This window comes from Musca autumnalis, unplaced genomic scaffold (genome assembly GCF_047663935.1).
Source record: "Musca autumnalis isolate F117 unplaced genomic scaffold, ASM4766393v1 scaffold_1, whole genome shotgun sequence".
Classification (NCBI taxonomy): Eukaryota; Metazoa; Arthropoda; class Insecta; order Diptera; family Muscidae; genus Musca; species Musca autumnalis.
The window spans coordinates 105,973,683-105,995,369 of record NW_027411644.1 but is presented as its reverse complement, the minus strand read 5'-3'; the positions used below and the strand labels follow the sequence as shown (position 1 = coordinate 105,995,369).

Genomic DNA, 21,687 nt, shown 5'->3' with positions numbered 1-21,687 from the left:
TCCCCTATAATTCGAGACATCAGACAAGCTACCAGACTTGTTCAGAGGTATTAGGAAAAAACTTTTCCCGGTTGCACAGTGCGAAATATGGGAACTTTAGTGGAACTTTACTCAAAAATTAAAGTACATAGAACTAACGATATTATTGTTGGGATCCATTGCTAAGTATCCCACGATAAATGCCTCATATTCAGTTTTGTGACTTACCCCGCGAAGCAACTAGAAATGCACTTAAAACTTGCACTTTGTTTTACAATATTTATTTTCCTTAAAAATTGCTTCTAGCTTTGCTTAAGTAATATAGTGATACAAACAAATGGTAAGCTAATTGACCATATTTTTTGTCGGTGTTATAATTCTCGACAATTTTTTAATTATTTGGCGTTTATACAGTTGTAATATCTAATTTAGTTTGGTTGCTATTCGTTCCACAAAAATGTGCTTTTTTAAAAGTCTACTAAATAATTTTTTTATAAGATTTGGAGGTTTTTTTAAGTATTGTGGTGAATTGCAGAAAAAAATCGCACATTTTGAGAGGTAGGATATTTTTCTATGGACAAACTATAAAATAGCTGCAGGTTTGAAAGATATGCGACATTTTCAGAAAGTCATTGGAATATTTTTATACCCTCAGCCTTTAGGCTAAGGAGGGTATATACACTCTGATACGATGAATATGTGCCTCATCGAAATAATGGTTTTAGACCCCAAGTATGTTTGGACGAAATGTGTTTCAGACAATTTGGAGTCGATCTAGCCATGTCCGTCCTTCTGTCTGTCTGTCCCGCTGGCTGGAGCGCACGATAACTCTCGAACGGATGAACCGATTCGATTCAAATTTTGGTTTTCGTGATATTTCGCCCAAACTTAGTTTAAGTTCGAAGATGAGCTACATCGGTCCACTCCTTCCGGTACCTCACCCACAAAAGTTCGAAAATGTTCGGAAAGTTTGTGCGCACGATAACTCTTGAAGGGAGTGACCGATTTGGTCCATACTTTGTATAGTGTAAACTTTCTACCAGAGTAATATGAGGTTCCAATATGGTCTCAATAGGTCCACTCCTTCGGGTACTTCCCACACAAAATTTTGGAAAAGTTCAGTTTAGGAACATCTCTCGAATCGCTTTGATTTTTGCTTTAGCAACTTGTATTCACTGCCCTCCATACGACGGTATAAGTTTCATCAGGGGCAAGTCCATACTTCCTGAGAAAATAGCCTGAAAGTTGCAAAAAACCCCTATGACACCGTGTGAGGAGGTTGGAGGGCAAAATAACTCTCGAACAGGTCTGCCGATTCGGTCCAAAGTTTGGCCATAGTAATATTTTGTCCAAACATAATTTAAGTTCGAAGATAAGCCATATCGGTCCACTCCTTCAGGTACCTCCCCCACAAAAGTTCAAAAATGTTCGGAAAAATTGTGCGTACGATAACTCTTGAAGAGAGTGACCGAATTGGTCCATACTTTACACATCCTAATATATCTACCAGATATAGATCAGGTTCAAATATGGACTATATTTGTCCACTCCATCCGGTACCTCCCACTCAAAATTTCGGATACATGTTCACTTTAAGACATGTTTTCGAATCACTTTGATTTTTGTTGAAGCAACTTGCATTGCTGCCTCAATTGCGATGGTAAAAGTTGTTTCAGGGGCAAGTTCATACTTCTTGAGCAAACATCCCTGAAGTTCTAAAAAACCCCTATGGTACCATATGTAGTGGCTGGAGATCCATTCTTTTTAGTATCTCCTCCGCAAAACTTTTGATATTAAATCCTAATCAACATTTTTGTCAGTTCAAACGCCCAAAATTTTTAAAACTCCCTAAATACACGCGTTTTTTGGAAAAAAATTTTTTTCAATATACACAGGCTGAGGGTATATCTCTGTCGGCAAAGCCGACTGATACTTGTTTACTTGTTTAAGAAGTAACCCATTACTTTTCAGTTTACTTGTAATGAGAAAAGAAACTTGTTTACATTACTTTGTAATGAGTTACGTAATGACTAACGGATCCGAATTGTTGCTGGGTATTATCTGAATGTTTTCTTTGGACAAACCCATTTATAACAGCAGATGTAAAATGAATAAGATTAGTTGATGTAGAGAGACCGCTATAAAAGCCATGTTGATAGGGACTGAGAATGGGTTGGACTTCAAGTGAAATTACTTCAGTTACGTGCTTTGCAAACAATTTTGAAATAGCGCTTAATTTTGCTATTCCCCTATAATTTGAGACATCAGACAAGCTACCAGACTTGTTCAGAGGTATTAGGAAAAAACTTTTCCCGGTTGCACAGTGCGAAATATGGGAACTTTAGTGGAACTTTACTCAAAAATTAAAGTACATAGAACTAACGATATTATTGTTGGGATCCATTGCTAAGTATCCCACGATAAATACCGCATATTCAGTTTTGTGACTTACCCCGCGAAACAACTAGAAATGCACTTAAAACTTCGACGCCTCCAAACAATAGTATGCTAAGTCGACTTAGCATGTTTCCAAGTTCTTTACATTTTTATACCCTCCACCATAGTATGGAGGGTATATTAAGTTTGTCATTCCGTTTGTAACACATCGAACTAATCATTTGCGACCCTATAAAGTATATATATTCTTGATCAGGATAAAATTCTAAGACGATCTAGCCATGTCCGTCTGTCCGTCCGTCTGTCCGGCTGTTGTAATCACTCTAGCGTCCGCAATAATTGAGATAGAGTGCTGAAATTTTGCACGCGAGGGTATTTTTTCCATAGGCAGGTCAAGTTCGAAGATGGGCTATATCGGTCCACTCTTTGGTATAGCCCCCATATAACGGTACCTCCGGATTTGAGGTATTTTGACGTTCTTCGCCACATTTGCAGACCGAATTAGCTATAATTTGGCACTTAGGGTTCCTAGTGATGAACAAACTTATATCCCAAAGGATATGGGCATAGGTCCATGTTTTGGTATAGTCCCCATATAACGGTACCTCCCGATTTTCGGTATTTTGAGAATTTCAGCCACAATTTTTAACCGAACTATCTGCAATTTGACATTTGTGGTTCTCAGTGGTCATGAAATATCTCCACGAAACATCGTCAACATAGGTCCATGTTTTGGTATAGCCCCCATATACCGGTACCTCCCGATTTTCGGTATTTTGAGTATTTTAGCTAGAAGTTTTAACCGAACTAGCTGTAATTTTCCATTTGAGGTTCTCAGTGGTCACGAAATATCTCTACCAAACATCGTCAACATAGGTCCATGTTTTGGTATAGTCCCCATATAACTGTACCTCCCTATTTTCGGTATTTTGAGATTTTTAGCCACAATTTGTAACCGAACTATCTGCAATTTGACATTTGAGGTTCTTAGTGGTCATGGAAAATCACCACCAAACATCGTCAACATAGGTCCATGTTTTGGTATAGCCCCCATATATCGGTACCTCCCGATTTTCGGTATTTTCAGAATTGTAGCTACAGTTTTTAACCGAACTAGGTGTAATTTGCCATTTGAGGTTCTCAGTGGTCATGAAATATCTCCACCAAACATCGTCAACATAGGTCCATGTTTTGGTATAGCCCCCATATAACGGTACCTTCCGATTTTCGGTATTTTGAAAATTTTAGCCACAATTTGTAACCGAACTATCTGAAATTTGACATTTGAGGTTCTCAGTGGTCATTAAATATCTCCATCAAACATCGTCAACATAGGTCCATGTTTTGGTATAGCCCCCATATATCGGTACCTCCCGATTTTCGGTATTTTGAGAATTTTAGCTACAATTTTTGACCGAACTAGCTGTAATTTGCCATTTGAGGTTATCAGTGGTCATGAAATATCTTCACCAAACATCGTCAACATAGGTCCATGTTTTGGTATGGCCCCCTTAAAACCGTACCTCCCGATTTTCGGTATTTTGAGCATTTTAGTTACAATTTTTAACCGAACTAGCTGTAATTTGACATTTGAGGTTCTCAGTGGTCATGAAACATCTCCACGAAACATCGTCAACATAGGTCCATGTTTTGGTATAGCCCCCATATATCGGTACCTCCCAATTTTCGGTATTTTGAGAATTTTAGCTAAAAGTTTTAACCGAACTAGCTGTAATTTGCCATTTGAGGTTCTCAGTGGTCATGAAATATCTCCACGAAACATCGTCAACATAGGTCCATGCTTTGGTATAGCCCCCATATAACGGTATCTCCCGCTTTTCGGTATTTTGAGAATTTTTGCTGCAATTTTTAACCGAACTAGCTGTAATGATCGGTATTTTGAAAATTTCAGCTACAATTGTCTACATTGTTTTGATGAAACTACCCTCAATTTGACTCTTGAAGTTCCCTGCAGCTATAAAACTTTTCCGCCAAAAAATTTTTAGATAGGTTGACTCTTTGATATAGCATCTGTGGTACCTACCTTTCACCTAGCTTAACACATTTTTTTAGATTAGATTAGATAACACTGTGCAACAAAATGGAGGTGAAAGTCTGGGGCACATTATAAACCCCGAAGGACAGATCCGCCGTGAGTCGAACTTCCGCGTTATAGCGTGATGAAATTTTTGTTAGAGACCCTGTGGGCCATCAGGAATTAGCGGTATATCTTTGTTCACTGCTGCTTAAGTGCTCTACAAAAACAACAAACAAAGATATAATGCTAATTCATGATGGCTTACAGGGTCTCTTGCAAAAACTTCATCACGCCATAACGCGGAAGTTCGACTCACGGCGCATCTGTCCTTCGGGGTTTTTAATAGAAACACACCAAGGGCTTTCATCTCCAAAAGGAATTATCTCTGCCCCAACATTTGTGTTCACAGTGTAATTTAAGCAATAGTGGGAGGCAGTAGGATTCTATCCATTGTCGAAAAGTTGTTCCACCTAAAATTGTGAAAGGACCCTAATTATTCCATTTTAATTAAGACTATTTTATGGTGGAGGGTATAAAAAGTTCGAACTTAACGACTTTTTACTTGTTTTTTTCATAAGTTTTGGAGGTTTTTTAAAGTATTGTGGTGAATTGCAGAAAAAATCGAACATTTTCTGAGAGGTAGGGTATTTTTCTAAGGACAAACTATAAAATAGCTGCAGGTTTGCGCAGGCTTGAAAGATATGCGACATTTTCAGAAAGTCATTGGAATATTCTTATATATGTATATATTTTTTGAAAATTTGATAGAAGGACCGGCATTTGACGTCAATGTTGGTTTCGTTTATCCCAAAATGTAGCTTTTAATTGTTTTATGACTATTCCTGCGAATTTCATTCACATTTTATAGAAGAAAATGGTCAAATTTTAGCAGTTTTTTCAGGACATCGTTAAGTACCTAAGTCAAAGCTTAGTTGCACCAGTAGTGCGATTCTGTAACTTTTTTTAATATCGAACCGACATCGCTAGTTAACGAAAATATTCGGTTGAATTAACGAATGTGCTATTCTGTAACTTCCCTGTAGGAAATGTCAATAGTGAATCTATACTGACTTACTACTGACATTGTCAACAGTACTACTGACAAACTGTAGACAACTAATGTAATTTCCTATAGACATTTTGTATGAACGTGTCATTCGAAAGTCAGTACTGACAATGGAACTAGTAAGTCAATAGTAAGTCAGTAGTTCCTGAGGAACCATGTGTTGACATTGGAGGTAGTGAGTCAGTATAGACGTTGGAGGTAGTAAGTCAGTATAGACATTGGAGGTAGTAAGTCAGTATAGACATTGGAGGTAGTAAGTCAGTATAGACATTGGAGGTAGTGAGTCAGTATAGACATTAGAGGTAGTGGGTCAGTATAGACAATGGAGGTAGTGAGTCAGTATAGACATTGGAGGTAGTGAGTCAGTATAGACATTAGAAATGACATTTGAAATGCAATATATTTAGTAAATTTACTTACTATACGATAATATAGGTACGCAATAAGGACTATTAGACAAAAAACTTTTGTTTAAATTTTATATTTTATTAAAGAAAAAACATATAATCTTGAAAAGTCTTAAAAGGTACAAATTGCGTATTACAGTCTTTTTTATCTTTATAAAGGGCAAGGCAAATATTCTTACATAAGCACAAAAAAGCCAATATTTTAAAGGCTGGCTAAACCTTTTAACATTTTAATAATAAATTTTTAAATAAGTTAATTTTCATTGTCAGAATTATCATCGTGTTTTTGGTTTTCTTTGTTGCGACTTGTCTGTTTAAAAAATTTCTTTTTCTGCCGTTGGAAAGCTGATCTTAAAGTCTTATCAGCTGATTCACTGAATGTTGATATAACATCTAGGAATTGAAAAGAAGAAACATGTACTTATAAACAAAAAAACCATAAATTTGCTTACCTATTATAGCTGTATAGACATTGGAAAAATCACGCAATCTATTTTTGCCAAATAATCCTTCAACATTGTAACTCATTATTATATCATGTCCAAATATCAGATGTAAGTTTCGTTCAGCATTGCCAGCAAGAAGTGTTTTCATCTGTCGTTTCTATAAAATAAAAAACAGAAGATAAATTTTGTTCATTGTCTTGGTACTACAGTAAAGATAAATACTAACATATGGGTCTGCTTGAGTCGATAATATAGTATCAAATTCCTTCAGTTTTTCTTCGGTGTTGATTGGGAAAATGCTCATCATATTGGAAGTGATCGCGTTTAAGTTAGCAATGCGATCCAATAAAACTTTATGTTCTGCCAATATTTCGACTATGGTGTTGTATTGTTTTTGAGTAGCATCTAAAAACATACATATATAAATAAATCAAGAATTTTTACGGACATTGTAAACAAACCTTTATATAAATCGACCTTTTTTGACAATTCTTCACATCCTTGACATTTGGAGTTACCTTGTTTTTTTGAATTATCTTGGAAGAATAGATGTTTGTCATTAGTATGCACTAAACTTTGAGAAAGTAATGTTAAAAATTACCTGGTGGAGAAAAATATTTCAGTTTTCCTTTGGAATGTTGGGGTTGTTCGTTCGACATTTTTGTGGAAGGCAACTGTGGAGAATTGGTATTATTATAAAGTTGGTAGAGAAAGGCAAGCATACATATTTGTACTGGACATCAGACAATAAAAATTTCTCCTTTTCACCTAACAGCAAATTAGTTTTAAAAATGCCTAGATCACAGGATTGTAAAGGTTCTTGAAAAAAACTCTCCATGTCCAACAAACGCCGCCCTTCCACATAGACGTGGTCTTCCTTTATTATTCCTTCAATTTTTATAGAAATATCCGATTTCACAGAACACAAATTATTAGGTTCTTTGCATGAAATTAAGCAATCGTTAACAAAGGCTTCTACAATTATATCTCCTTTGTACTTAAATTTGTCTGTTTGGGTTTCTACATATACTTCGTGTTTCTCTCTTTGTACAATTTGTTGAAGAATGGATGATGGCTTTCGCACATGTTTTCTTTAAAGTTTGAAGCTTATTTTCAAAATCATAGGCCGAAAATGACGTGAGAGGTCCATACATCTCGGCACAAGATGCTAAGTGCAATAAATTGTGTACATTGAAAGAAACGCTGTTCGCACCAAATACAATAGGGAAATTTTGAACAAATAACTCCAGAAGTTCGTGAGCTGTGTTTACATTACTGCAAATATGTCTCGGACTACTAAGTAGCCTATATGCGCAATGTAAAATCAAAAATTCATAGTAAATATCGGTATGTACGTTGTTGAGCAATTATGCCTGTATAGGCGAGGAATTGATGAAATACAGTGGCCTTCCAATGGTGAATTTCATCGAAAGATCTAGGTTTCCGTGGGAACTCCTTTGGAAAACAAAATTTTAATTTCACAAGTTCTGACGATATTTTTGAGATATTTTCCTTTGAAGGTTTTTCCTGAGTTTTATTATTGATGATTCGAATCAGCATTTTCTTTGTTACTCCTAGATCGATAAGGTGCATACTGTCTAATGGGGTTTGTGTTACCATATTAAAACCAATTTCTTCCAGTGGAGATTTCTCATATTTAAAAATTTGGCTGTGGTGCTTTGGATATTTACGACATGTAAAGTCTTCATCAGAAATTAAAGTACCACTAGAAGTACTATATGTAAGCACATTGTCAATTTTCTTAGAAACTTGTGTACACCTAGTGCAACCGTGAGCTGAAGTATGACCTGGGACACCGCAAACGAAGGCTTTAGCTGGCGTGTCGCATGATAAACAGCGGAACACAACGTTAATTTTCTTTTCGTTCAAAATTAATCCGTTTTTCAGCAAAAGAGCTTCCTGCATAAAGTCTTTACAAAACTCTTTCACACATGTCGGCTTGGTATGACCCACATATATTCCTACAGGAAATGGTTTCACTTTCTCCGCAGAATTAACTATTTTCAACAGAATTGGCCACAGTTGGATTCTGGAACTTTTGAATAATGGAATTCCATCAATGTTTATGTCCAGTTGAATTTCGTCATACTTTTTTTATGACGTTTTCAACTTTTTTCAGTTGATTCTCAATGCCAATATGGCAATAACTACCAGGAAACACTTTTCTAATAGAAACCTGTGTTTTTTTGCCCACTAAAGCTGCTGCTGAAAGCGGAACCTCTAAACCTTCCTCATGCAATATTGCTAGCAGCCGCTCCAAGCATTTTCTGGAAGGCGCGGTTTCTATATACCAATTTTTTAATTTTTCCCGCAAAGTTAATTTCGGTGTCAACAAATTTTCAAAGGACGGAACAATATTTTCATGAGACTCCACAATGTTGTCGACATCTTCCACAAAATCTCTAATTGTCGATGTTTCACCACATATGTTTTCAGCCGTCTCACAATTTCTAATTTGATATAAAATTGCCTGTTTTTTCACTTGTCTTTTATAATTTCTTTTGCTCATACTTGTTGGTATTGAAAATATATATTTTTATTTAAACACTCGGTATTTTACAATTTTTTTTTATTGATTTTTCACAAGAACACTTTTTACGAACCACCAAACAATTAAGAAAATGAAAAAATAAAAAGACGCTTTGTTGGGCTATCAGCTGTCAATGTTAAGAATGCTTCTTCTTATTAAGGTAAAAGTATCAATTGTTGACAACATGTTGACAAAGTCACCATATTAGTAGACAAAGTGGGGACATGTCAACACATGCCCCCAGGCTTCCTACAGGGTTTATGTTACCGATTGTAGAAATCGTTAGCACATACCGACGAATATCGATGGAAAGAAAAATGTCAAATATTATGCTTTTAATATTTATTAATGAATTTTTGTGTTAAAAAGATAATTCCTTCGCAACTACTGAACATAAATCGCATAAATCTGGAAAAAAGGACGGCTGTTTGGAGGAATGTGCCGAAAATAAGTATCCGCAAGTACCCCAACAATGCGTTACACAAGGGTAAAGCATCAAATGTTGTTGTAACAACATATGCTGTTGCAGCATAGAAACCTACGTAGAAGCACAGGTTTGATGCTGGGTTGGCAGCCGCTAGCTATAGTTTCGGGTCGATCCGGTACGAAAGAATTGAAAGCATCAAATGTTTATGTGAGTAAAGTTAGGAGGAAAATGAACAATACATGATTGACATAGACTTTGGTGGTTTTATTCCAGGATATGAATAACATTTATGTAATAGCTCGGCAAGCCAAAAATGCAGGATATCTCTATTGGACCAATAAATTTGCCAACAATCTAAGAAAGTGTGCATCTATACTCCGTGTGTGGTGTAGCAACAGAAGCTGCATGATTTATGTTTAATAGATGTAATGAGTGTGTGTGATATAGAAATATAAATGTGGTAGATCCTATATGTATGTATTTAAGTCGCTGTTTTATTTTGTCTAATTACAAAGGTAGGATCATATTTTCGGTTTTGGCACTTGTAAGGAAATTCTGAATAGCGCAATTAAAAGATGAACTAGACGAAGATTGAGGTTTAGAATTTGAAATGAGATCGTGGATCCACGATACCTCCCGACTTTCGGTATTTTGAGGATTTTAGCTACAATTTTTAACAGAACTACCTGTAATTTGCCATTTGAAGGTGTTATAAGATAAACATATCGTCAGTCGAAACGTTCAATTTGTAAAATTTATGTTATATCGAACATTGGTGGCGTCGTTTTTATTGGGATAGCTAAAACAATTTTGTTTTTTCAAAATAGAAATGTTTTCAATGAGAAGTTTTTTCTTTGTTCACCTTTATACTTCGAGCTGACGATTGATGTTTGGGTATAAAAAGTTTCTTGTTGAAGAAGTTATTGAAAAATAACTTCGGTGGAGAATATCCACAAACAAGAAACAAGGGAACTGATGAGATCCAGTGGCGTGGATCGAAACTAGTATTCCCTGCCTTACCCCTTGGCGAACAATGCCAAACCTTTTTCCACTAATAAATTAGTTGTTTTAAAATAATAAAACAACAACAATGGGATTAAGCCAGACTATTTTGAAAAAACAAAATTTATGTTATATCAATGAAACTATATTAAAAATAAAAATAAAAAATAATTTTTTTTATTTTCATTTACTAATGTATGTGGATGCTTGGGGGGTGGGGCCAAAGCAAGGATCTATGCTCTGAATTGTTTTTTTAGAATACTTCCTATGCAATGAAGACAAATTTTAAAGTAAACCAAACTCGGTGCCCTTTCATATTGGGGCTATAGCAAAACGAGGAAATACGTTGCTAATATTTCGCAAAACGGTTTTTTACATACGGAGAACATAAAATGCCAAAATGCAAACAAATAGATTGGTAAATGTGCTTGGAATCTGTAAAATATGTTATATTGGCTGGTACCGCTCAATGGGGGCTATACCAATACGCGAACACATATTGACAATATTTTGTACACATGTTCTCCATCCACTGAAACCCCAATATACCAATTTGCAGCAAAATCGGTTGAAAAATTAACCTAATACGTAAAAACTGTCACCACCGATATGTGGGGGCTATAGCAAACCGCAGGTCTATGTGGTCCATATTTATCCACATACGACCCTCAACTATAAGAAACATTTTTGGAAAATTTTAGTAACCTACGTTCTTCACATTAAAAGTTATGAGTAAAGTTCCACTATAGTGCCCATATTTCGCACTGTGGGTTGAGGGGAAATTACCAAATTGTATGGAATAATTGAATAAAATCAAATGTTTGATGATGTACTTGAACAGTGTTTTAGACTGATTGCGCGAATCCCATCGGGACCTGGACTATTATTAGGTTTTAAAGAACGTAAACTTTTTAAGGTTTGATTGGCCTGGAGGAAAGGCATTGATATGTGGTTAAGTGAGATAATATGATAGGGTACGGAATATTCTGTTGGTATTTTTGATCAGAGTATGTAGTCGAAAAGAAATTGGCAAAGCAGTCTGTAATATCTTTCTCACTGACACACTCTTTATTATTATTAATGTTTATGACTGAGGGTTTAGAGGAGGACTTCCTTTTCTTATTGACAATTTCATAAAATGACCTAGGATTGGTTTTAAATCCATTTTCATCTTTACAAGGTAAGATTTATAAGCAATGCGAGATTCTAAAGTGAACTTAGATCGGGCTATAGAATAATTAGAATAATTAATTGAAGAGTCGGACCTTTTAAAATTACGAAACAGTTTGTTTCTTGAATTTTTCATACGTGTTATTTCGGGCGTAACCCAAGAAGATCTATTTGAGTTAATAACTCGGAATTTTGGAACACATTCTAATAGCATTTTTATTCATAACTAGCAGGTCCGCGTTGCTGGCCCGTCGTAATGAGTCTAATTGACAACTTTTTATGGACTTTATGCTTGACAATTCAAAAATTGGTATTTTCTACCTCACTTCTTCGGTCCATTGTCAAACCAAGGAGGATTTTGAATGTATCTACAGATTTTGTCGGTAACCTTTCTGTGCTCACACGGACTTTGTCGAATTTTTTCGCCCATTGATGCGGTTTAGGATTTATTATCGTCCATGTCCCCTGTCTTTTTTTAAAGCGAACTAATTATAAAAGTTAAAAATGGTTATGTCGAATTCATCCGCTTATTGAGACTTATATGTTTTAATTTTTCATGGCTGATGGACCGTTGAGCCTCTCCATTTAAGGAAATATGTAAAAATATCGTTTTTCTTGGTCGGAAGCGCAACCACCGTTGTCTCGAAAATTAATTTGCAAGTCGATGCACTCATAAGTTTAGCTAATATAGCGATTATAAAACAACCCAGCAAAAAAGTCCTCCAAAAATAATGGGTTTTTAAAGTACTTTTTGGTAGTCGTAACCCCTTACAAAACCCCCTACTAACCCGTTATTTTAACAAGGGCATGTCGCACTAAGTGACTAGTTATTCTATGACCAATGTAACCACTAGAATAAGTAGTTATTTCATGGCCACTGGAAGTTGAAAAATAAGCTATATATTAAAAAGTTATTTTTTCTATTTTTAGAACAGTTGAGGTGGAATTTGTTTTCAATTTCAACACACTTCATATTTTTTTTTATTTCGCCCTCTCCCTGATTTGAATACACGAACTTCTGCTTTGTAGCCTAACACACTACACACTCGGCCACGGGTACGAACATTAAGGGTTGCTTAAGCGAGTACATGTGTTTACACCACCAGCAACTGTTCTTTGTTTTTTTTTTTAAGTACCCGGCCGGCGGTGAGCGTTGAACACACAACCATCGGATTTGTAGTCGGACACACAAGCTCTGTGCCACCGTACTCATTACTTAGTAATGAGTAATATAAGTAGTTATTTTTTTATACATTACTTTGTAATGGGTTACATAACGACTAACGGATCTAAATTTTTGTGAGAATAATCCCCGGAAATTCGTCTATAAATAAAGAGCATTTTGGAGCACGGGATATTCCTGAATATTTTCGAATAATTGCATGAAATTATGTTCAGTAGTTTTCAAAAAATAATGTATTGAAAAAAATGGGGGTGGTCATTAGTTTTCAATATATAACATATTTAAAAAGTGGGCGTGATCCCGTAATTTGTCTCCAAATATATACCTAGTATACACACAAACCCATTGCCTCCCAAAATTTATGCTGAAACTGATATAATCATAGGTTTGGCTTATACATATATCGTTTAAAAGAAAGGCGTGGGGAAGGTACCCCACCTCATCCGAAATTCATAAAATCTACATAACAACGGAAAACAATGAGCTTTTGCTGCAAATTTCATGGGAATTGGTTCAGAAGTATTGGAGATAAAACATATTGAAAAAGGCGGGCGTGGTCGGGTCTTTAGGCCCCAAAGAAATACCTGGATTGTAAAGGGTGTTTTTTTAAGCCCGATAGAACTTGAAATTGTAAAAAATAACACAAAAAATTAAATTGTAATCAAATTTTTTCTTTATTCAAAAGATCAATACGTGACATTAACATTTGAAAATGATTTCGGGCAAATGGGCACCGTGGCTGTTCTTGACGAAGTGCATTCTGGACGTCCAATTTTTGGCCACTTTTTCGAGCACTGCTGGCCGTATGTCACGAATAACACGAACAATGCTGGCCTCCAAGGCATCAATTGTTGCTGGTTTATCAGCATAAACCAGTGACTTCACGTAGCCCCACAGGAAATAATCGAGAGGTGTCAAATCGCACGACCTTGGAGGCCAATTGACAGGTCCACTTCTCGAAATCAGCTTATCGCCAAATTTTGATTTCAATAAGTCGATGGTTGCGTTCGCCGTATGGCACCTAGCGCCATCCTGTTGAAACCACATCTCCTCCGGATCAATGTCATCCATATTTTCAAACAAAAAAATTATTGATCATGGTGCGGTAACGATCTCCATTGAACGTAACGCGAGCTCCGGCCTCATTTTTGAAGAAATAAGGTCCGATGATGCCACCAGCGTGAAAACCGCACCATACGGTGCATTTTGCTGGATATAATGGAGTCTGTAGGGTCTCTTGTGGATTGGTCTCACTCCATATGCGGCAATTTTGCTTATTAACAAACCCGTTAAGCCAAAAATGCGCCTCATCGCTGAACGTCATACAAATGACGAAGTCGTCTATAAGTTGCGCGAATCGACGACTGATTTTCAAAGTAAATTTGGATAATTTCGTAGCGTTGTTCAAGCGTGAGTCTATTCATGATGATTTGTCAGAGTATACTGAAAAAAATAAAAAAAAAGTTTCATCAAAATTTATTTTTTTGTGTTACTTTTTAAAATTTGAAGTTCTATCTAGCTTAAAAAACACCCTTTAGATTAATTCGTAAATGTTTAAACCAATGCATTGCAAATATAGTGTTTTTTTTTTTAATTTCGCATAGGGGAGGTACCGCGCCCCCTCTGGAATTAAATAAAATATGTATCCTGTTTCGGGGCCATCCCTGTACATTCCCTGACAATTTCAAGAAAATCAGTTCAGTAGTTTTGTAGATCTAACATATTTTAAAAAGTTGGTGTGGTCAAGTTTTTGGGCCCCAAATATGTAGGTAAGGTCGGAGACACAACCACAATTGTCTCGCAAATTAATTTCCAAACCGATACATTCGTAATTATTGTAAATATAGCATTTTTAAAGAAATAGGGTATAGGGGAAGTTCCCCGCCCCTTCCGAAATTCAACAAAATATGTAGTAGACTGGTTTAACTCAAAGGGAAAAAAATCGATGTCGGAATTTTTGATGCAGCAACCCTCTAAAGTGTTTAGTTTGTTAGATTTTAAGATTGCCAAAGTTTGAGCACAATCGGATATGTTAACACGTGCCACTGGGGCTTCAAAGTTTCCGTAGTAATTTGTATGGGGCCAAAGGTGAATTTTCACGAAATTTTTCTAAAGGCCATATTTATTGTCCAATCGAAGAGAAAATTTTACCAGTTCATTTCTGTGGCTTAACAAGCAATCTTACAAAAAATTGTGAAAATCGGCTGGATTTCAATATAAGCTATATCAAAATCTTTCCCGATTTTCAAAAAAAAAAATCTTTGTAGGATTCGTTTACTAGCCACAGCAAGGAACTGGTAAAAATGTCTCATCGATTCGGCAATATATGTAGACTTTAGAGCAATTTCGTGAAAATTCACATTTGGTCCCATACAAATTACTATGGAAATTTTGAGGCCCCAGTGGCACGTGTTAACATATTCGGAATGTGCTTAAACTTTGGTAATCTTAAACAATATAGAGGGGTGCCGCATAAAAAAATCCGACATCGATTTTGTAAAACCACTCTAATATGTACTAATCAGTTCAGTAGTTTTTGTAGAAAAGATTAAAGTTGAAAATTGAAAAAGTGGGCGTGGTTAAATTTTCTTTGCATAAAAACCTACATATGTCGGGTTACGACGAACATTTAAAAAAGAATTATCCAAATCGGTCCAGCGTTTCTCAACTGATGCCATTACCAACGAACGACATTTGATTTTTATTTATATAGATAAGTTCTTTATATTTGGAGGATATAAAGAAGTTCAATTGGTATTCCGGACACTAAAATTGTAGAGTAGAATAATCTCGATAATCCGGACAATGTTAGTGTCCGGATTATCGCGTTGTCTGGATTCCGATATTCGGAATTTTCAAAGTTTTAGCCGCATTATTACACTGAAATAGCTTTTCGCCACACATTTTTTAGTATAGGTATTTTAAAGGTTTTAGGCGCACATCACACCGAAATAGATGTAATTTAGTATCTAGTCTTCTTTGAGGCTAGTAGGGTTTTGGCCGGGAAACAAAATCATATTTCCCGGGAAATCGGGAAATATCTTTTTATATTTATCACAACTAATATTGAATGAATGTATTAGATATGCCCATCACTTTTATACCATAGAATCAGAATTCGATTAGATTTTACAGAATCAATAAATTAGAAAAGATTTGGAAATAACTTTTATCTACAAAAGTGTTTACAGGGAAAAAGTTATAAGAGCCGTACCAAAAACATGGACTATAACGACGGATTTTTATTCTGTTTGGTTTATGTGCGAAAGAATATTTTCTAGTTTAAAGTCCCATTCTTATACCCTCAACCATTGGGCTAAAGAGGGTCCGGCTTGCTGGCTGGTGCGCATGATAACTTTCGATCAGGTCAAAAATTTGGCATTCGAGATTTTTTCAAACTTAGTTTAAGTTCGAAGTTGGGCCGTATCGGTGGCACACTACTTCCGGTACCTTCCTCACAAAAATTCAACAATTATCGCTAAAATGGTGCGCACAATAACTCTGGAAGGGAATAACCGAATCGGTCATAATTTTGCATATGGTAATATTAGTTCCAGGCATAGGACCAGTTCCAAACAAAATTCGGAAAACGTGAAGTTTTAGAGTTACTTTCGGATCGATTTTAATTTTTTTAGAAATTTTTTAAAATTTTTTTTAGCAACTGTTCTTTGTTATACCCTACAACACTATGCGGAAAGGGTATTATAAGTTTGTTTTGGTAAAAATTCATGTAACACCGCGAAATATTAGTCGGAGACCCCCAATGTGGTATACCAATCTTCATATCTCGGCGAGATAAAGCGATTTTGAGATGTGTGTCCGTCCGTCCGTCCGTCCGTCCGTGTGTCCGTCTGTCCATTATAAATTGTAATCAAACTCCAGGCCGCAATTATGGACCGATCGCCACGAAATTTGGTATGGAGATCGGTTTCACATCAGAATAGATCGCTATTTTAATTGGTGAGGATCGTGACATATTTAGCGGGTAAAATGGACCAAAAACATAATTTTTATCCGATTTTGAAGGTAAGAGTAAGGTAAGAGTATATGACAAAGAAGAAGCTTGCAATGTGAGATGGCGATCAGATAATATTTAGAGGGTTAAATGGACCACAACTTTTGTGTGAAAATTGTGAAAAGTTTTAATATACAGCTAATATCTTTTTTCCTGGAAGAGACATTCCGGGCAAGTAAGCTGTACTTGGAAGAGGAACGCTTGACCTTTCTATTGATGTGTTGATGTACGTGATCAGATAACAGAGTTACAGTCAAATATATCCAGTTTTTTGTTTGTAGTGTTATCATAAACACGCTAGAGGTTGCAATTACAGCTCAATAGTCGCGAAATTTTGCTGGAGGTAAGACTTTAGGTTGAAAAAAATGCCTAGAATTTTGCGTGATGATCTGATATTATATAGCGGGTGACATAGACCATTGCTTTTGTATGAAAAATATACAAATTTGATTTTTGGTCCATATTTTAGCACCTGGAGGGCATATACCGGCAAAGTAGCTTACATATGGAAAAATAACTACCGACATTTCCCCTGATGCAAATTGCAATAATGTGTCTTCTAGATAACGGTCCTACTGCCTAAAATATAATGGGTTTTGTGTAGAGAACCACAATTTCCTCCCACGCTACAAATTGTATCTATCATGACAAAGAATTTTTCAGTTCAGTTGTCCAAATGGATTTTTCATACACATATTGCAGCATTTGGTCGCTTCGCCAACTATTTTATACTCTCGGCCTTTAGGGCAAAGGGAATATCTACAAAATACGACCAAAGATGTGCCTCATCGAAATAATGGTTTTAGACCCAAGTATATTTGGACGAAATTCGTTTCAGACAATTTGGAGTCGATTTAGCCCGGTCCGTCCATCTGTCTCTCTTACTGTCTAGCTGGCTGGTGCGCACTATACACTTCGTAATATTTTGCCCAAACTTAGTTTAATTTCAAATATGGGCTATATCGGTTCACTCCTTCGGGCAAAAGTTCAAAATTTGTCTGAAAAATTGTGGAAACGATATCTGTCGAAGTGAGCAATCGATTTGGTCCAAACTTTCAATATATTATTATTTCTTTCCAGATATAGATCGGTCCACACCTTCAAGTACATCCCTCACAAAATTAAGAAAAGTGAAATTTAAGAGTCCCCTCGAATCGTTTTGAATATTTTCAGCAGCTTGTCCTTGCGTTCCCCTTTACGATGGTACAATTGCAATGGCAAATTCCATACTTCCTGAGATTATGGCGAAAAAGCTCCAAGAAGCAATGAACAACAAACAAGAAACCTAAAAAAATGTCAAATCCTCAAGATAACTCTTAGGGGATTTTCTGATTGGTCCAAACTTTGCACATACTATTATTTCATCCAGTTATGTCCTTCGAGTACCTCCCACACAATATTTGGGAAATGTGAAGTTTGAGGACCCGTCTCGGATCTATTTGATTTTTTTTGAAGAAAGTTCTTTTCATGGTCCCTATTGCAACGGTACAATTTTCCGGAGTATGTACATACTTCCTGTGATAATGGTACAAAATTTCTAAAAAAAAAAAATAATTCTCAAAGTTTTTCAAAACTCAGAAGTTAGCTTACAAAACTTGATTTGGTATAGCCTTACATTTCGATACCTACAGATTCCACGTATTTTGAAGCAAACTGGTGATACAAATTCAATATATTTTTATACGGTATAATTATTGTGCTTGTATATTTTTCTGGTCAGATTCTGAGGGTATATCACCGTTAGCGCAGCTGACTTATACTACATTCTTTGGTGTGTAATTGAATATGAATAATTTTGGGATTTATGAATTTGTTTGCATACAACTTATTTGAATTTCTATTCAATATTAGTTATTTCTACCGGTATAAAATATATGTTTGATATCACAATATATAACCACAATGAACTATTTATATAATTGTTCCACAAACATCCCAGTAGGGACATGGGAGGCTTCTCTTATATCAATGGATTTATATTAGATTAGAGGTTGTGGTGTAGGGTATCACATGGTCGGCCCCGTCCGACTATAGACTTTGCTTACTTGTTTTTTTATGTACCCGGCCGGCGGTGAGCGTTGAACACACAACCATCGGATTTGTAGTCGGACACACAAGCTCTGTGCCACCGTACTCATTACTTAGTAATGAGTAATATAAGTAGTTATTTTTGTATACATTACTTTGTAATGGGTTACATAACGACTAACGGATCTAAATTTTTGTGGGAATAATCCCCGGAAATTCGTCTATATATAAAGAGCATTTTGGACCACGGGATATTCCTGAATATTTTCGAATAAATTTTTTAGCAATTTGCCCTTTCGGCCCCCTTTACGACGGTACAAATGTTGTCGGGGGCAAGTCCATACTTCTTGAGACAATGCCTTACAAGCTCCAAGAAACCTTCACGGCAACAACTAAAATTGAAAATTGGCAAGATAACTCCCGCAGGAAGTTTCCGATTGGTCCAAACTTTGCATATCGTATTATTTCATCTAGTCATGTATCAGGTTGGAATACAAGTGAGAAAAGGCTATAGTCGGTACGGGGCCGACTATGTGATACCCTACACCACTACCTCTGTGCATTATCTTTTCACTCGAAAACATTTCTTTTAGGGAGATACGAAAGTTTTCACCTATCTGACGTTTATACCAAATGACTTAAGGCGAACTGAACTAAAATAATTCATATTTAATTTCGTGATGATCCGATCAAAATTCCGACCTGTAGTTTGATTGCACAAAAAGTGGAAAAAAGGGATGTATTACCGACTATTGCGATATCTCTATTATTTTACCACATACGCCAACCTACTTTGCATAATTTTAAAGATCGGATTTTCTACTTTCTCAGTCAGGCTTTGCTTTTAGATGGTCCCCAACCAAAGGTGTGATATCCGTCATTATTATTAAAATCGCAAAAATTAAAAGTTGGGTTTTATTTGCGACTATTGTGATATCTTGTTTGTTTGATCACCTACAAGAACCTACTTTACATCATTAGAAAGGTGATATTTTTTACTTTCATTGTCAGGTTTTGATTTTGGTATACCCCATATGGAAGCTGAGATATTCGCTTTGGAAAAAACCTTGTCTTTTTATCCAAATAAGTTTTTTGCCCATTACGACCCGTAAATATTATGCGACCATCACCAAAATCAATAGGCTTTTTCCTATTGTCAAAATTGTGACCTGTAGCGTGATTTCCAAAAAAAATGGATAAATGGGATGTATTACCGACTATTGCGATATCTCCGTTATTTGGTCACCTACGCCGACCTAGTTGACAACATTGTAAAAATGGAATCTTCTACTTTCATGGGCAGGCTTTGCTTTAGGAAAGTCTCTAACCAAAGTTGTGATATTCGTCATTATAATTAAAATCGCAAAACTGAAAATTTGGGTTTTATTTTCGACTATTGTGATATCTTCGTTGTTTGATCACCTACGAGAACCTACTTTAGAAAGGTGATATTTTCTACTTTCATTGTCAGGTTGTACTTTTGGTATACCTCATACAGAAACTGAGATATTCGCTTTGGAAGAAAACGTTGTCTTTTTATCAACATAAGTTTTTTGCCCATTCCGACCCCTAAATATTATCCGACCATCACCAAAATCAATAGGCTTCTTCCCCTCCAGGAACCCCATCAACATCCGAAATTTCGTGACGATCCGATCAAAATTGCGACCTGTAGCGTGATTACAAGGTTTAGATGGACAGACGGACAGACGGACGGACGGACTGACGGGCGGACACACATAGCCAGATCAACTCAGCTTGTCGAGACATTCATTTTGGTATATATAAGTATGGGTCTACGTTTCGTTTCTACCATTATTTCGATGCGTTACAAACTTTTTGGCCAAAACCAACTTATAATACCCTCCCCACATAGTGGTGTAGGGTATAATTATTATTTCATCTAGTCATGTATCAGGTTGGTCCAGCCCTTCGGGTACCTCGAACACAAAATTTAGGAAAGGTGCAGTTTAACAGCTCATCTCCAATAGTTTTGAAATTATTTCCAAAAAGTTCTACTTGTAGGCCCTGTTACGACGGCGCAACTTTTTTGGGAGGGCAAGTCCACTCTTCCTGAGGTAAAGGCCCAAAATCTCAAAAAAAAGCCTGCCGATACCAACTACATTGTGTAGTACGTAAGATAACCGTCGAAGGGAGAAATCTCCCACACTCTCTTTTTTAAATGTTGGCAACATGTTTTGTGTGCGGCCCTAGTTAAAACGGTACAATTTTTCCGGGGAATATCCATACTTCCTAAGAAATTGGCTCAAAAACTCAAAAAGCCCCTAGAAACGTCAGAAGTATTGTGTTTGCTTCTTTTCTTTAGGTCCGAGGCTGAGGGTATATCTCAGTCGGCACAGCTGACTGATACTTTCTTACTTGTTTCAAGCAATCTTCTAGCATAAGAATAAAACATACGATTTTCGAGGTCCATAAAATTGGAATTTCTGATCTTTCCACTTTCCATAGAGCGATTTCATTAGCTTTGAATAATGAAAATGGTCAGTGTGTGCAAAATCCGGGCAACATTGTGCATTTTTCCATATTTTTCCGTTTTTAATCGATAGAGCGAAAACGTGTCATTTTTTTTGAGCCCGCAACTCTTTGAAACAATTGTATTTCATATAAGTTACTATAGGAAGATAAAAAATTAACGGAAATATTGATCCACTCTCGTATTTTAAAATTTCCCGCGAAATCCCGGATTCCCGGGAATGGCGATTTGTTGATTCCCGTTTCCAGGGAATGATAAAAACTGGGAAAACCCAAAACCCTAGAGGCTACACAATTTTCCCTCAGAAATTTGTCAATGCAAGTCCACGATATTTGGTATTTTCAATGTTTTAGCCTCATCACACCGAAGGAGCTAATATTTAGTATTTATTTTTCCTTTGAGCTATAAAATTCCCATGTCCACCTTTAGTATAACCAGGACCGATTTTCTGTATTTTAAAGGTTTTTGCCGCATATTACGCCGA

General features: G+C 36.2%; 2 protein-coding genes across 2 annotated transcripts in view; one reads left to right on the top strand and one right to left on the bottom strand.

Annotated features, from left to right (window-relative positions):
- The window catches only part of DCAF12 (DDB1 and CUL4 associated factor 12-like protein), a 398,057-nt gene that overhangs the window by 357,249 nt on the left and 19,121 nt on the right, over positions 1-21,687 (top strand). The gene's annotated exons all lie outside the window — the stretch shown is intronic.
- Positions 5,946-8,990, bottom strand: LOC141390723 (uncharacterized). Its single transcript, XM_073963660.1, has 5 exons — positions 6,935-8,990; positions 6,795-6,869; positions 6,560-6,738; positions 6,340-6,490; positions 5,946-6,280 (listed from the first exon to the last, which is right to left on the bottom strand). Exons 1-5 carry the CDS (start codon positions 7,053-7,055, stop codon positions 6,141-6,143), a joined length of 666 nt encoding a protein of 221 aa, XP_073819761.1. The 5' UTR covers positions 7,056-8,990; the 3' UTR covers positions 5,946-6,140.